Raw genomic sequence first — 18,654 nt, 5'->3', positions numbered from 1 at the left:
TGCAGGAGCTTGTTGTATCCTACACATGATGATGGAGGGGAAAGGGAAGGCCTTCCTCCTGGGATGCGGGGTGGACACCAGCTGAAACTGCCTGACACAGCTACCTCTGAAACCTGTCATATTTTTACTGGCATTCACTATTTTAAGAACTTCAATTAAGTCATTTAGAACTTCTGTCATTTTCTTGCCTCACTCACTGAATAAATAGCCTACCCTACCTGTGGTTTTGCTCAGGCTTCTAATACATCTTTAGAATGTTTTGTTGTTACCACTTCTATCTCTAGCTAGTTGAATTACATTTAATGACTTTGATTTTCTAATTTTATCTCTAAATACTTGTTTGTTGATATTCATCCTTTGTAATTTAACCGAGTTTCCATTTTTTGTTTGATTTTTTGCCACACTCCCCATCTTTTCTACACAGAGGGATAGTTTTCTCTTCTGCCCTTAATAATGTCCCTTTGAAAAACTGCCAAGTCTCTCGAATTGTTTTCCTTCTTAGACTTGCTTCCCAGCCTAGGAGATTTTACCTACCAGCTTCCTGAATTTGTAAAAGTCTGTCTTCTTGACATCCACTTTCTTTATTGTGCTGTTTTCCCTCCTATAATTTGTTAGAATCATGAGTGGAACCATAGCTGCCTTCTACTTACAAATTCTCAATGAGTTCTTTGTGCCAGAAATACAGTGCAACAGAAACCAAATATGGGGTTAAGCATCTAATATAAATATCAGAGACCTTCAGATTGCTCGATCAGGGAGCAAAATATTTCTTCAAGTTATCTGAAGATATGTGCATTAAACAACAACAACAGACTTTCTTTAAAAGAATCTGGAGTTAAAGACTGCAGTGGATAATTAGTAAAACAACAGATATTCACTGTTGGGCCATGTAACATCTTTGCTCTTTACGTCTATCTACGTTCATAATCTTCTATATATTTTAGAAACTCTGTGTGTTTGTCTGCCTGTCTGTCCATCTGTGAGTCTGATTGTTCAAGAACTTTTCCTAAATGGTAAGAGCTAGGACCACCAAATTTGCCATGCAGCTTCCTCATGTCCTAATTTAAAGCAAGGTCAGTGTTTAGTTGTGCCAGGACAATGGGATGTGCATGGAGTGTGACTGTTTCACATCAAATGGAAAGGGAGGGGCATGAGAGTAGGGAGAGTTATACCCCAGAATGACCACAGGGAGACAGTAAGTTCCCCAGCTACTGGCCAGCAGCGTGGCCCCCATTGTCATGGCCAACCATGGGGAGCAGATGCTGCCAGGCTGTGTGGCCCCAGCCACCCTGGCTCAGCTCCAAGAGAAGTTGCCAGCCACCCTTACCCTGCCTGAGCCTCCCACTACCTCCCCTGAGCTCACCCAACCCACTGCCCTGACTTCTAAACCCCCATGCATGTCCTGAGCCCCTCTTCATCCCCACCTCACTGCTCTGAGCCCTCACACATCCCTAAGGACCTTCCATGACATCTGAACCCCTCACCCCAGAGCCCCCTGACTTTAAGGACCCAAGCCACACTGGGTAAGTCTTCTTATATACAATAAAATTACATGCTTAGATTTCCAGAAACTAGCTGCAGCAAGTAGAGATGTAATTTAAAATAGTTTGAATAACTACATCGAGAAAAATTGGTCGGATGATTCAATCTGAAACACAAGGCTAAACAAGCTGCAAATGAAGAGGAAACACACTGAGAAATTTAATTTTATTCCATATTTATGCATGAGTTTGTGGTAAAATTCTTTTGCGTACTATTAGCCTTCTATGCCACTTAAATCATGGTGCAACTATACAAGGGGAACTCTAAGTGGAGCAGCTGTAAGGGTAGACCTGTGCATATCTTGCATGCCACAGAATGGTTCTGAACCAGCTCCACAGAGGTTGATGAATAGCACAGCAAGATCCAGGGTGGAGACACAAGATCCATGACTCGCCTGTAGTCCTAATGCTCCACTCATGCACCGGTTCACTGGATACCACATAGCACTGAGAGTCAGAAGTCTGGATCCTGTTTTTTGTTTTCTCACCTCTTATGTAATTTTGGACAAGCTCCTTCTCTTCTCTGGGCCTCTACTTCTGCAATACGGAAGTTATGATACATACCCTCCTTTGTTAAGCATTTGGAAGACTACAGATGAAGACTGCTATTCAAGAACTCAGCACTGCTATTATTTCAGTCTCTTGACTGGATTAGTGGTTTTAGGAGAAAGGAAGGACTGTGCTACAGTGCAGTTGTTCTAATCCCAGATTATGAATGACCATTTCACCCTCTCCAAGCCCTTTTAGTCAGACTTTATAGATGTGATGTGAACCTTACTCTCAGAGCACCATGCCTGATTCTTTTGATTGTTGTGGGGGGGGGTCTTCTTGGCATCTTTGTGGGAAACAAATATATACAAAATGGAATAAAATAGCAGCAGCAGATAACCTAAGCCACACTCCGTCTCATTGCTTGTTACATGCAGTTGCTGCTTCTTCTCTTTAATTGGATTGTGCACACTTTTGGGAAAGCAGAATTTCTACCCATGTGCTTGTACAGCTCATAATATAATTAGACTTCACTCAAAGTGAACTTTTGGGTCTCCCATGCATAACAAACAAGATAATATTAAATATAATTAGGGCAAAAGTGGATACCTCCAGTATTAATGGGGAGTAAAATGAACACAGAACAGAAATGAATATAAAGGAACAAACTACAAGTCTGAGAAAAAACGAGATTCATTTACTTTTTACCTAAAAGTGTCTGACTCCTGACACTAAAAGTGACACTAAAAATGAGGGTCACAGGACCCTAGGAGCTAAAAATAGGCATCAGGATATTTTAAAGGCATTTTTAAGTTTATGGGGCAAATTATTTCATGATTCTCTTGAACTTGTATTGGAAATGTGATTTCTGGTGAGCAGTAATGCTCTTAGCTTGTGCCTTCTCACATTATTATGAAAATGTCTCTCACTTTCTGAATTTGCGGTGCAATAGTTTTCTGCTATAAAACTCAAGTGCAGTCACTGTTAGTTATTTACGTATACAGTTTTGCTTATGTTGTTCCAGAAAGAATGAATTGACTACTATAGTGAAGATTTATGTGGTTTAAAATAAAGGCCTACTGATAAACAAATACAAATACAAGTGAAACCCACTACTGATTTTAACATTGAAGCTTTATGCTCCGACGTGATCTGTAAAACTCATCTCCAGTTAGCGACCAGTCATAATTGTCTTGTTTCCTGAACATATTAAGCTCTTGGTGTGGAGATAATTAACTTTCCTCTTCTAGTTCCCTGACATCTATCATCCTGTTCATTGTCCATTAACTATCACTAGACTAATTCATTGTTTGTCTTTGGCATTTCAATACCATAGCAGCTTCTCACTAAATCACATTCTGTGGCATGAACATGTTATGTGATCTAAATTGTCCCACTCCCATTTACCCAGGCATATGATACATCTTCAGACAAAACCTGTTTGACAATAGCTGCTTAAATTTTGTATATGATTTAGCAACATATTGTTAATTTTAACAGTTAGATTGAGACCAGAGCAATAAGGTGGGCTCCTTGACCCCTCATCTTTTGTGGAAAGTGAGGCAGGTGCCCATAACAGTGGGTAACAGAAGCCGGCCCCATTTTCCACCAGCTGTACAGGTAGAGAAGATACTCTTCCCACTACATACATTTCCAAGCTAGCCTCTGGGCCTCCTCCCCTACCAAAGACATTAGTACTGAAACAGGTTTTTAGGCTAGGGGTGAGGAGCTGCACCCCACCCCACCCCTTACCATAATAATGCTACTCATTGTCCCAAGCTGGGGCCACATCTGGAGGCAGCAACAGAGCCTCAGCATGTCACCAGGGTTGAAGCCTGGTGGCCTACGGCCAGGACCCACAGCCAGCAGCACAGGCCACCCAGACCCCAGGCAATGACAGAAGGATCAGCAGCTGGGACCTCAGGCAGTGGCAGAGGGGGGCCTCCTGGGTTAGGAGCTGGTGGCTGGGACACTAGAGCTGGCAATGGAGCCATTGGGCACAGGGCTGGCCCAGGGTGATAGCTGGGATCCCGGATGCAGGACAGCATCTAAAACTGTCAGTGCCTCTCTGGGAAAGCAGGGCATACATGGTAAGGGCTTGTCTGGTATGTGTATTTAGTAAGCACAGTTATTTAGGCTCCTGTGTACCAGGATAGTTTCTACATTTTATGTCCATTGTACAACAAGCAGAAAATACAACACCTAAAAATCATTACTTGGGTTGAAAAAAGCTAGCTGGGTGTCGTATTCTTAAATGACTGAAGTGTGTGTATTGTGTATGAAAAAAGCAATAGCCTGGAATATTTAAATGTTACAAATTAAAATAATGTTATACGTAATAAAATTTAATATATATAATCTTATTTAGAAATTATAAATTAATATGCAGGTTATTTAATCAATGTATCACTGATGTTTATTAAAATTTCTTTAAGATTATGTCTCCTTTTAATTTGAATACTGCACATGTCCTTTTGACTTAATATTATGGTGTGTTCTCACAAATAAAGGTTAAGGGCCAGATTCCAGCAGGGGAGAAAGAAAGGAGTAGGAAGGACCTCTCTGCACAAGGATTAATGGGAGTTGCAATCCTTGCACTTAGAGAAGCCCAGGAACTCTTTCTTAATACTCTCCAAGGTATGCTGAGTCCAAATATGCCATCTAGAGGTCGGGGAAGGGTGGGAAGTAGGTCAAGTCATGACTCCCCCTTCCATCTCACAAAGCTGGCCAGAAGAGAGTACAGACAATGGAGGAAGGAGGACAGTATGAGCTATCCAGAAGATAGATTGGAGGAAATCAAAGAGCTGGAGAGAAAGTTGAGCCACCTATCAGATAAAGAATTTATTGGGGAAGAGCACAACCTCTACATTTCGACTGCTTTCATGGCATAATAAACTTTTGGCTTTTGCTGCTACCGAAGTCACTTTCCTTCCTGCTACTTTGATTTTCCTTCTCTGCTTCAGTACACAATGAACCACTGAACAATAACAGACAATTGCTTTGAGTTCTGTGAGCAGAGGACATTATGCTTTGTAAAACATTCAGTTTTGAAAATCTTTGGATCCAAAAAGGTGAACATTCACTTGTACAATTTTCAAAAAAGTGTTTGATTTTAAATAAATTTTCAAGCATACAGAATGCTAGATTAATTTCTTGTCAATGGTTTTAATTCAGCTTTTTAAAAAGCCACATGCTGTAATGTCATAAAGGTGAATCTGCCAGTAGCAGCACTGAGCATAATGCAATATTTTCACTCTATTATTTATCCAAAGCATTGGCTGACCTCTTGATCTTACTTCTAATCCAGTCTACTATTCTCCCATTCACTGACCTACTTGAAGTATCACCTCTAGAAGTAAGAAGCCAGACAACAATGAGTACGTCTCTGAGAATATTTTTCAAAGCATATACTATTGTTCTCCCAAGCAATTAGACTAGATGCTTCCTAGATACTTTTTAAATGATTACTAACTCTGCAAAGACTGAATTTTAATTCAGAACGACAATGGCAGAATGTGAATAATTTATTTTAAGAGCAACATTTTTCTCCCATGTGTGACTGTTTTCAGTTGGTACAAATACTTGTTTTGGCTTAAAAAAAAAGGCACATCTGGTAATCAGCATTTATACTTGTAACCAATCCAGCAAAATAAAGCAACTTACCTGCTCATATGTATTCTTTTGAAATTCTTCAAACCCAAAGATATCCAATATACCAATTTCAAATATCTGGTTACTGAAACAACAAGATAATACAGGTTACAGGTATTCAAGCAAGTGAAAAATGTATTACACCTATCCATATAAGTTCTATTTTGGGATGCAAATACTTCACACACTACAAGATAGTAAAGTGTACATAAGCACACCACACATATGGTAAAGCCTTGTGAAAAATTACACTGACTTGCCTCACCAGCACCTCTACCCATAATCCATCTTGCAAAAGGACTATTAACTTTCCAGAGCGCTAAGAAATTTCAACTGTAGCCATTTAAATATAAAATAAAATAAGTCAGAAAATGTTCTGCTTTTTACCCTAACACCAATGTTTTCAAACATTCAGAACCTCATCTAATACCTCAGATGTGAGATGGGTAACTAGCAGGAAAGCGCAAGCATTCATTTTTCAGCAGAATTTTTCAAAAACATCCGTACTTATTTCGTGTGAGCTCAGACAAGAGTGAAACTTACCCAAACCAACAAGATTTTAGGCTGGTGCTAGTGACTGTGACAATGAGAAAGCTCAACAGCACAGATCTAGACACTGATATCACCATTTACATCTATGGTTATGTCTACACTACAGCAATGTCAACTGAAGTTACTGTCGGAAGAGATCTTCCAACGAAACTGCTGTCAACAGATCACAGCCACACACAAAAGTGGATTGCTCTGTTGATTCACGCTGTCAACAGAGAGCTGCTGGACTGTCTGACTGCTCTTTCAACACAACAGCCAGCCAGAAGCACAGCAGACAGAGCTGCCCGGTGATCCAGAAGCCCTGTCTGTTGGCAGAGGGTTACCTGGAGTGTTCACCTGGCTGTTTTTTCGACAGATTCTATCAAGAAAAGGTGTTCTGTATCATAGAGCAGAGGCAGAAGGCTGTCAGCAAAAGTGCCAAGTTCTGTCAACAGTATGTCAACTGAACACATTTTTAGTGTGGACATTCTGCAAGTTTTGTTGACAAAACTGGGGTTTTGTCGACAAAACTTTCTAGTGCAAACATAGCTTTTATCTATCTATCTATCAAGCAAACCTCCAAATTGCCAGGAAAGTACCCAGCAGCTGTATGTGGCAACATAAAACAGAACTAAGCTGATGTCAATAGTGTTCCTCATGGTCTTTGGAAAAGACACAAGAGCATCAATGCCACATTGCAGGTAATCTGTCTGGAACAGAGAACATGATTTCTTCAGGTCAGCTTCCTTTATCTCATCACAATATAGAAGTACTGGATGGATTCAGGAATAAGCTAAAATCTTTCTATGCCCTATGTCTCAGGGGGATCAAAGAAGTCCCCTGAGGCTCACAGAGCCTGAGAGGAAGGCCATCTCTGCTCCAAGCTTTGGAATTCTTATCTTTATTGTCCGTTTCTGCAGTAGCTTCATGATGTACCCAGCTCACTTAGTTGGGCTACCGCAGCCACTTTCTACCTTTCAGTGAAAAGAGTTGCTCTAAACCTGGCTGTAAGTATCTCTTAGGCCATGTCTACACTAGCCAAAAACTTTGAAATGGCCATGCAAATGGCCATTTTGAAGTTTACTAATGAAGGGCTGAAATACATATTCAGGGCTTCATTAGCATGCGGGAGGCTGCGGCACTTCGAAATTGACGTGGCTCACCACCGCGTGGCTCATCCAGATGGGGCTCCTTTTCGAAAGGACCCCGGCTACTTCGAAGTCCCCTTATTCCTATGAGCAGATGGGAATAAGGGGACTTTGAAGTAGGCGGGGTCCTTTCGAAAAAGAGCCCCGTCTGGATGGGCGGCGTGGTGACGAGCCGCATCAATTTTGAAGTGCTGCGGCCGCCCGCATGCTAATGAAGTGCTGAATACGTATTTCAGCCCTTCATTAGTAAACTTCAAAATGGACATTTGCGTGGCCATTTCGAAGTTTTTGGCTAGTGTAGACACGGCCAAGGAGTCCAGTGGTACTTTAAAGACTAAGACATTTATTAGGGCATAGGCTTTTGTGAGATACAACTCACTTCTTCACACACTTGAAGAGAAAAGAACAAAGGGAAGGGACGCAGAGATGGGAGTAGAACATATGTGCTAATTAAACCAGAGTGGCTGTGACTCACCTCCAACAAATGATAGGAAGGTGAGAGTACTTGAAGGGGAAATTACTGTTGTGTTGAGACAGCCATTCCATGTCTCTATATAAACCTCTTCTGATGGTGTTAAATTTGAATATGAATTCCATCTCAGCAGTTTTGCATTGTAATCTGATTTTGAACGTCTTTCTTTTTCTTTTTCGGCCTAAGAATGGTAACTTGCAAATCAATAACTGTGTGTCCAGGGAGGTTAAAGTGCTCACCCACTGATTTTTGTATGTTACCATTCTTAATGTCTGATTAGTGTCCATTTATTATTTGCATAGAGACAGTTTGGTTGGTACAATATACATGGCAGAGAAGCATTGCTGGCACACAATTGCATGTATTACTTTAGTAGATGTGCAGGTGAATAAACCTTTGATGATATGACTGATGTGCTTACATCCTGTGATGGTGTCACTCTGCTAGATGTGTGGACAAAGCTGGCAATGAGGTTTGTTTCAAGGACTGGTTCCTGGGATTTTTTTGTGGGGTGTGATATCAGCGATATTTGTCTCAGATTAAGGGTCTGCCTGTAAGTGAGGACTGGCCTGCCTCCAAGAAGTAAGGGATGGTCATCTAGGATAGGTTGTATATCCTTGATGATATGTGGGGTAGGTTTTAGCTGAAGGCTGTAGGTAATTGGTAGTGGCAGTCTGTTGCTTTTCTTGATGGATCTTTCCTGTAGTAGGTGACTTCTCCAGGTAGGTAGTGTATTTTTAAAAATGCTTGACAGAAACAAACACATACAGGATTTTTATCTGAGGAACTGACGCAAATGTGGTTGTATCTTAGGGCTTGGCTGTAGAAAATGGCTTGTGTGATATGTTCTGGATGAAAGATGGAGGCGTGTAGGTAAGTATTGAGGTCAGTAGGTTTCTGGCGTAGAGTGGTGACCATTACTTATTTGCACTGTAGTGTCCAGGAAATGAATCTCTTGTGTGGATTGGTCCAGGCTGCAATTGATTGTGGGGTGGAAATTATTGAAATCCTTGTGGAATTCTTCAAGGGCTTCCTTTACTTGAGTCCAGATGATGAAGATGTCATCAACGTAGGGCTAGAAGAGGAGGGACACTTGGGGATGACAGTTGAGGAATCATTGTTCGAAGTCAGCCATAAAAGTGTTGTCATACTGTAGGGCCACGCTGGTACCCTGGCCATGCTGCTGACTTGAAGGTATACATCACCCCAAATGGTAACAACAAAGACACAAATTTCAGCAACCAGTTGTGCTGTGACATTACTGGAGATACAATTCCTGACAGTGTATAGTCCACCCTTGTGTGGAATACTGACAAAGAGAGCTTCTACAGCCACAGTGACCAGGATGGTGTTTTCAGGAAGTTCACCAAGGGATTACAGTTTCCTCACGTCAGTGGTGTCTCAAAGGTAGGTGGTAGTGCTGGTAGCATAAAATCTGAGGAAAGAGTTTACAAAGACAGATAAGCCTGCTGTAAGAGTGTCAATGGCTGAGATAATGGGCCATCCAGATTTCCAGGTTCATGGATCTTTGGTAGTAGATAGAACATCCATAAAATATCCCTGGCTGGGCGTCTAGGTTGTGTCTGAAAAGATTTGTTCCTGTGGTTCTTTAGGCATTTTCTTGAACAGATGGTGAAGGCTTGTTTTTGGTTTGTGTGTGTGGGTGTGTGGATGGTTTGTTTTGTTTTATTTTGTTTTGTTTTGCTAATCCTCAGTGGAATCAGAGGATAGTGGCCTGTGGAATGTGGTGTTGGAGAGTTGTCTAGCAGCCTCCCATTCATAATCTGACTTTCTCATGATGACTACAACACCTCCATTGTCAGCTCCTTCGATTATAGTTTCAGAGTTGTGTCTGAGGCTGTGGATAGAATTTCATTCTTATGGCTGAGGGTATGGGCAAGCGATGTTCCTTGTTCACATTCCAGCCTGTGGACATCAGCAGAAGCACTCTATGTAGAAGTCCACTCAGCTGTTTCAACCACTAATGGAGTCCACACGGAATCCTTCTTCTTGGTAGGATGGGCCAGGGTGTTATTTCTGTGGGTCAATGTGTTGTTCAGTGGTATGCTAGAAATATTCCCTGAGTCAGACAAAATAGGCTTCTAGGTCACTCCATGATTTTACTCTTTAAGGCGCCACCTGACTCCTTGTTGTTTTTGCTGAAACAAACTAACATGAGCACCCCTCTGAAACCACTCCTCCTGTTTGTGTTTCTTACCTTCATCTGCCCAGTTCAACTGCCAAAGCCACTGGGCATTCAGAAAAGTCTGAAAAGTCTGTGAGGTGGCTATTTTCACCTACCAAAACATTTGAAAGTGCGGGTTTTAGGTGGGAAACATCAGGTTACTTCCACATTCAACAGCTGTCCCTCTTACTTGGGCTTTGTCTTCATGATTAGCATTTGAGCTTCAGGAGGACAGACATGTCCTTTCTCTGTACAAGAGGGTGCTCACATAGAGCTACCTGTCAGCCATGCATATCATCTCCGTTAATTAAATATACTGAGTCAAAAAATAAGGTGTCAAATACTAAATCCTCAATTGGTGTACTTCTACTGAAGTCAGTTCAGCAGCATCCATTCATACCTAGTAAGGAACTTGTCCTGAATTTCAAAACAGCCTTTCCTCACCTTGGCACACTCACATTTCATAAAACATCCTTGCTGATATTCTGCCTATTCTAAGACCTCCTCAGAGATAAGCAAGGGCATTTTTGAAAGTTCTTCTCAGATGTCATACCCCCAAAGTTGAAGAAAATAGTTAAATACTAGCATTAACTCTGCTAATCATTGCAGGACTGACCGTATTCTCAAATGACAGGGCAAAGAGATGCATAATAAATCTAGACCAGACTGACTTTGCTGGGCAGGAGAGGTTATCATAAGGTCAACTGGCCTATAGGGAATTTCTTTACCAAAAAGCAGAAATATTACTGGCTACACTTCACATGCTGCAACCCATTTAAAGTTTTTGCTTAAAAAGGTAAGATTCTGTCTCATAGATTCATGACTCAAGTATCCAATTAAGCAAAGCTATACCAACTTTGTGCTCCCTGAATTTTCAAGATTGCCAGTAGGTGAGTTATTCCTAATTTTTATACTTTACATGTATTTATAAGTTCTAACAGTAAACAGTGTGGGTTGAAATTGAACCTGAAGAGAATTACACCCACTTAAAGGAGGGCAGAATTTGGATCTTAGTCATTTTTTTAAAAAGAACACTTCCCATGCTCCTTGAAAATGCTGTCTATTCTCTTACATACTTAGCATGCTATCATATTAGTAAACACATTTTAAAATTGGATGGCCATCAGAATGCCAACGTTATTTGAGGATTGGCAAACATCCTCTGATTTTCCTTTTCAATATTTGCAAATGATGGGTTCACCTATGACTTTCCCTCAGTTAACCTAGACACAATATTGTCCTAAATGCACCTTATTGCTAGGGGTTTCAACAATGAACCCTATAGACAACTATCTACCATACAGTTGAGAGAATTTGTCTGTTCAAGAATCCTCCTAAATGGTAAGAGCTTAGACCACCAAATTTGGTATGTGTCTTCCTCTTATCATCACTTAAAGCAAGGTAAGATTTCAGTTGTGCTAGGAAAATGGGATGTGCCTGGAATGGAACTGCTGCTCATAAAATCATACAGAAAAGAGACACAATCACCAAGCAGATGAAACGGGCTGGCTGTGGGTGTGCATAATAATGATTGACATTTCCTCATCTGAGGCACTGTACTGAAAGAAAAAAGTGACTTGAGTGAGGCCTGCTGTCTGGAACATCATAGTTTTAGTAAATCATCTTGTACTTATATTTGGATATATTTGAAAACCACTAAAACATATACCAAGTCATCTTGCAGTCTGACTGACACAATATATCTTCAAAAGTTAGCTCTGGCTGGAAACGATCAATCATTTTGTTTTACAAAAAAATGTCAGGGTTGTGTAATTAGTTTAGTTCCAACGTAGAAACTATTTCTTCCACATCACAGATGAATACCCTACCCATTGGGATACTGGCTATTCTTGACAAAAAATTTGTCCAAATGGATGCAGTTCCATGAAACATGTTGGTTTGGGCAAAATATTCTCTGACAGGAAAAAAAATGTTTTTTAAAAAGAATTTACTTAGCTCTACTTGTGAGTCCCAGCCTTTGTGTCCTCAAGGAGGTATCAGAATATCTGCACCCCCACACATAAGCCTATTTTCCTGTCACCACACAGTAAAGACAGTACAATGGTTTTGACTAAAAAATCAGTGATAATCACTGGTAACTTTTTGCCCATTACATTTCAACAGCCAATGTATTAAACAATTTAAAGTATTTTATGGCTGGCTATAAATTACTTCACTACAGTTGTGTGTGTGTGTGTGTGTCCTTATTCCACTATTAGAATTTTTCCCACTAAGAGAACACAGGGATATATGTTTCTGCTCAGCTGTCAATCATGTTAATTCCAACAAAATTGCTTTTCTTTAATTAATCATAACAGAGATTTCCAAAGCAAAGTAGAAGGATCTGTTCTCTTACGTTTACAAATCAAGGATAATGCCACCAGAAATCGCAAAGGACACATATTATTTTTTTTCCTCAAAAAGTATTTTTTACTTTAGTTTTTAATAAGGATTGGTCACCAATATTGACACTTAGTAAAAATACTGAGCCTTTCAAACTTAATGAGAAGTAAAACCAATAACACAGTATACAAATACTGGGCATAAAGACTTCTTTTCTTCCATAAGAAAAGTGCTCTATATTACAAGGCCATGTTTAGTGAAGGTAAGAGAGAAGTGTTTGTACAGAATGAACCTCTCTAGTCCAGCACCCTTGGGATTTGACCAGTTCCAAATCAGAGAATTTCCAAACCTCAGGAAATACTGTCTAGCAGATTACCAATACCTCTACTGGGCTCTTAGAAGACACTGAGTGGTAAATTACAGCTAAAAAACAGCACAGAACACTGAGGCCATGTGTACACTAGCCAAAAACTTCAAAATGGCCATGCTAATGACCATTTCAAAGTTTACTAATGAAGTGCTGAAATACATATTCAGCGCCTCATTAGCATGCAGGGAGCCGCAGCACTTCGAAATTGACGTGACTCACCACCGCACGGCTCATCCAGACGGGGCTCCTTTTCGAAAGTCCCCTGGCTACTTCGAAGTCCCTTATTCCTATCTGCTCATAGGAATAATGGAATTTCGAAGTACCTGGGGTCCTTCTGAAAAGGAGCCCCGTCTGGATGAGCTGTGTCAATTTCGAAGTGCCACGGCTGCCTGCATGCTAATAAGGCGCTGAATATGTATTTCAGCACTTCATTAGTAAACTTCGAAATGGTCATTAGCATGGCCATTTTGAAGTTTTTGGCTAGTGTAGACGTAGCCAGTGAGTCAGGACTGGTGGCTGTGAACAAATTTTATGGGACCACAGTAACCTTGGCTGCACCGATGACAAGCGGTCAACCAGCTAACTAAAATAATGTCAGACTAGAGAGAACCAGACTAGAAAGGTTCACTCTGTATTTGGATTTTGGAGAGATCTGAAATTCATTTAAAATGTACCACTATCCCTACCCTCCGGATTATCATCTTGTCGTGGTGAGTGGGCTTGTGTGTTCCAATGAACGCAAGAGCAATGCCATAGGGAGCACCCATGGTGGCAAGAACAAGGCGGGGGTCCACAGAAAGAATGATATTAAAAGTCCTCAATGGTAGAACAGGTGGAGGATAGCAAAGGTAATGCTACAATGGCTGTGAAGGTAAATTAAGGCTGCAGTGGACAGAAGACTCCCAACTGTCATGGATTCCATGCACCTGGATCTGAGTTTTCTATCTGTCAAGAACTGTGTGGTGACTGCAACGCAACAGTCCACCCACATTAAAAGGAGTCACGCACAGGAACCTTCCACTGTATACTACTCTCCTAAACTTAAGCCCTGCAGCGACTGGCAAAAGGCGATGTGAGCAGGATTGTGAAATCTGGAAACTTTTTTTAGATTTTTTAAAAAATGGATGTTCCATTAAGTGTATTTTTTCTTCATCCCTATGCACTCTTATCATTTGCTAAGTTTTAAGAGGGCTATAGTCAATTGCATTTCCAATTACATTTTCTACCAATTTTCAGTCCTTAAGCATTTAGTTAGTTGTGCCAAAATAGAGCTTTACATCAAATTTCTCCATTTTATCTATTTTCTGTAGGGTTTATTGAGAAGCAATTCTTTTCCAGTTTCATCCTATTTTTCCGGTTCATCTTGGTTCAGTCTCTTTCAGTGTACACTTAGTTATGTCTGTTTTGAGCCCTGCACTTGATTTGGTGTTTCTATCTCATTTCTGTATAGTTTTATGAGAAGCAATCCCATTCCAGACACATCACATTTTCCTGGTACACCAAACCCTCACATTGTTTTGAATTACAATAAGGGGAAGCAATATATCAAGTTTGGTGGTCCTAGCTCTTACCGTTCTTTCTCAGATAAACTCTCTAATATCTATAGTAGATATTGAAAGAATTTTTCAAACTCCCTGTGCCATAATTTGGGAATTGATTAAAATATGAACTAGATCAGAACCATATCTGTTTTGAGGTTTCAATTTAAAAATTATACCTCAGCTATTACGTTCTGAAACATCTCCCATTTGGGCTTTTTTTCAGAATGGATTTTCTATAAAATTCCTCTTACACCAGCAGCACCTTGTGCTTTCATGGACTGAAAAGCTACACTGAAAATAAACAACATAAAAGCAGATGATCGATACCAGTCTTCCTGACTGATATTATCCTGATAGATATCACACCAGTAATTATGAGGTGCCCTTGATCTATTTGCTAGTCTTGGCATTGTGGAATTGGGAGAGATGGACAGAATTCCCTTACAATAGTTCTGCCATCATTTTGGAGTGATCTTACATATTAATACTGAGTGACTATTTATTCCGCTCATGAAGGTTGCCAGCTATGGAAGTCTGTAGAGTTCAGACATAACATCCCATCCCATTTGTAAATCAATTAGGTGAGACTGTGAGGTGCTATGGCTCAACACGTCACCCCTATGTTGGCACTCAGCTTTACACCTCTTCATCAGAGAAGGGTTTCTACAGGCATGTTAACAATAAACAGGTTATCAGAGAAGGTGTGGGGCCATTACTGGATGAGGGAGGTAACCTAGTGACAGAGGACATAGGAAAAGCTGAAGTATTCAATGCTTTTTTTGCTTCAGTCTTCATGGACAAAGTCAACTCCCACACGACAGTCCTAGACAATGCAGTATGGGAAGCCAGAGGGTAGCCATTTGTGGGGAAGGAACAAGTTAAGAGCTATCTGGAAAAACTAGATGTACACAAATCCATGGGTCTGGATTTAATGCACCTGAGGGTACTGAGGGAATTGGCAGATGTCATTGCTGAACCTTTGGCCATTATCTTTGAAGATTCTTGGAGATCAGGAGAGATCCTGGATGACTGGAAAAAGGCAAACGTAGTGCTCATCTTTAAAAAAGGTGAGAAAGACAATCCAGGGAACTATAGACTGGTCAGCCTTACCTCAGTCCCTGGGAAATAATGGAGGGGATCCTCAAGGAATCCATTTTGGACCACTAGGAAGAGGGGAAAGTGATCAAAAGTAGCCAACATGGATTCACCAGGGGCAAGTCTTGCCTGACCAATCTGATTAGCTTCTATGATGAGGTAACAGGCTCTGTGGATATGGGGAAGTCAGTGAATGTGATATACCTTGATTTCAGCAAAGCTCTTGATACGGTCTCCCACAACATTCTAGTCCATAAATTAAGGAAATATGGTTTGGATGCTCGGACTGTAAGATGGATAGAAAGCTGGCTTGAAGGTCGGGCCAAACAGGTAGTGGTCAATGGCTCAATATCTGGATGGTGGTTGGTTTCAAGTGGAGTGCCACAAGGCTCAGTTCTGGGGCCGGTGTTGTTCAACATCTTTACGAATGACCTGGATGAGGGACTGGGTTGCACCCTCAGCAAGTTTCTGGATGACACAAAACTAGGGGGAGAGGTACATATATTGGAGGGCAGAGAGAGAATCCAGAGTGACCTGCATAAATTGGAGGATTGGGCCAAAAGAAATCTGATGCGTTTCAACAGGGAGAAGTGTAGAGTTCTGCACCTGGGGCAGAAGAATCCCAAGCAGTGTTATAGGCTGCAGACTGACTGGCTAAGCAGCAGGACAATGGAAAGGGACCTAGGGGTTATAGTGGATGAAAGGCTGAATATGAGTAAACAGTGTGCCCTTGTAGCCAAGAAGGTTAACAGCATACTAGGGTGCATTAGGAAGAGCATTTTGAGCAGAACTAGAGAAGTAGTTACTCCCCTCTATTTGGCACTGGTGAGGCCACATCTGGAATATTGTGTCCAGTTTTGGGCCCCCAAGTATAAAAAGATGTGGATGTGCTGGTGCAGGTTCAGTGGAGGGCAACAAAAATGATTAAGGGGCTGGAGCACAAGACCTATGGAGATAGGCTGAGGCATTTGGGCTTGTTTAGTTTACAGAAGACAAGACTTAGAGGTGATTTAACAGCAGCCTTCGACTTACTGAAGGGCATTTCTAAAGAGGAGGGTGAGAAACTGTTCTCAGTGGAGTCAGATGGCAGAACAAGGAGTAACAGTCTGAAGTTGAAGAGGGAGAGGTGTAGGCTAGATATTACAAAAAACTACTTCACCAGGAGGGTGGTGAAGCATTGGAATGCATTGTCTAGAGAGGTGGTGGATTCTCCATCCCTCGAGGTTTTTAAGTCCCGGTTGACAAGGTCCTGGCTGGGATGACTTAGTGGGGGTTGATCCCGCTTGAAGTAGGGGGCTGGACTAGATGACCTCCTGAGGTCCCTTCCAGCCCTATGATTCCGGGATTCAGTGTGATTCTGTGATCAGACCTAGACATAGTCCTCTTCCTGCTCCTTCAACATCTGATAGTGACCCGGATGAAAAGCAGCTAGTTCAGGTTTGACCTGGATAAAGTAGAAGTGATACTGATTTACAATGGGGAACTATCATGAGGATATGATAAGTAACTAACCTTCCTTTCTGCAGGCACCTGTACTTAAACTCAGGGTCTTATTAGACTTTTCACTTTTCCAAGATTCACAGCATGCAACATGTTGGAAATAATTTTCCTACTAACTTTAACAAGATTTACCATAATTCTATTTCCACATATGCACTTCTGTATTAGTGCAAAGGCCATTATGCCAATATAAGCATCTATCTATCAATCTACATTAAAAGTATATATATGTATGTATGTATGTATGTATGTATATAAAATGTATATACATTAAAAGTATTAAAAGTATTATATTATTAAGTTATTATTAAGTTAATATTATTAATATTAAGTATTAAAAGGATATACTTTTAATGTATATCCTTGCAACAATGCAGTTATAAGAAAAGGTCAAAATACATTAGCAGGCCTGGAAGACACATTATGGTACGATGTATATAACTAATTAATTATTGTACCCAGTACCCAAGTAACCATGTTTTCTTTATTCAGATTACCTCAGCCCAAACCTTAAACAAGATAACTCTGGTAATTTAAGGATGATTATAAATTCAGCGCAAACAACTCTTTTCTCATGCTTTTATCATTTTTTAAAACATTCTTTGGGCCTGCTGCTCATGCTAATATCCAAACTCAATTGGAAAACCATAGATGGCTCAGGCTTAATGTAGGCTTACATTCATACAGATCCATTGCCAGAAAAGCAGTTTAGCGAGGTCTGTACTGATTGTTAAAACATAAATTAAATGTTGATGGGGCAGGATTAGTGTGAGATACTGAGGCACTAACTTCTCTGTTCTCTCAGTCTTCCAAAGCCTGATTAGTTTATTCAAGTTGGATATGAGGAATGGGGAAGGACGAAGTAATCATGGTCTCAGCACTTGATGCTGCTGCAGGTACTTGCATGACTATCACTGGGATGTAGAATATTTTCTTCAACCACTGTACTCAAGTTGATTCAAAACCTTTGAGAGCTCACTCACTACTATCAAGGGCTAACTCTTCCAGCTCATGAAAGGATAAATTTGTTCAGCCGTTTAAAATATCGTTTTTATCCCTATTATGAGTAAATTGCATAATAAAACAATATATACTGACTTAAAAGCTCAAAAATGGCATTATGCCCCTTCTTGTACTACGGATTTTTATTTTCCAAATCATATGGTAGAATGTTGCTTCATTTTCCTTAAGGTTCCCCCTCCATGTCTCCCTGTTATTGCTGTTCTCAGTGACATATTAATAAAGGTTTTAGTCAAGAAGAAGAAAAATCCTACTGATTCATTGTCTAAGGGTGAGAGCTAGATGCCTCAAAACAATCTTGCATATGATTTTATTGGAACTCAAATGATCCATAATGCATTTAAAGGAATTTGCAAATGGGACTTCCAGTAATTCTCCTTGTGCCAAAATAAATGTTTCCACTGCTACATTCTGTCAATAGTTGAAATGACTTTACTGTGAATAAAAATTACACTGATGAAAGATACTAAATATGATTTCAGAAATATTCAGTAGATTATATTTGAAAAGGAAATTGCCGACAGCTGACTTGACAACATGGATACAAAGCCAGACCCAAAAGCTAACTTCATTTGCTAGTCAGCAGTTCCTCAAATACATTGTGAGTAGCTCCCTCTTCAGGTCATGAATTTGTGAGACTTTTTCTTTTGCTAACAAATTACAATGGACATAGTACCTGCTACTTTATTAGGGACATAGTTAGAAAGGACAGGCAAAAAAACCTAGATTTTCCAAACCAAACTTATCCAATTCACTATTTTTCCATCA

At 40.5% G+C, this 18,654-nt stretch overlaps 1 protein-coding gene across 1 annotated transcript in view; it reads right to left on the bottom strand.

Annotated features, from left to right (window-relative positions):
• The window catches only part of MYO16 (myosin XVI), a 622,320-nt gene that overhangs the window by 178,162 nt on the left and 425,504 nt on the right, over positions 1 to 18,654 (bottom strand). Inside the window, exon 21 of the mRNA XM_074983196.1 lies at positions 5,694 to 5,766. Within this exon, the coding sequence (XP_074839297.1) occupies positions 5,694 to 5,766 (73 nt within the window). The remainder of the gene's footprint in view (positions 1 to 5,693; positions 5,767 to 18,654) is intronic.

This window comes from Carettochelys insculpta, chromosome 1, assembly GCF_033958435.1.
Source record: "Carettochelys insculpta isolate YL-2023 chromosome 1, ASM3395843v1, whole genome shotgun sequence".
NCBI lineage: Eukaryota > Metazoa > Chordata > Testudines > Carettochelyidae > Carettochelys > Carettochelys insculpta.
The sequence above is the reverse complement of the archived record's forward strand: the minus strand, read 5'-3'. Positions and strand labels throughout refer to the sequence as shown.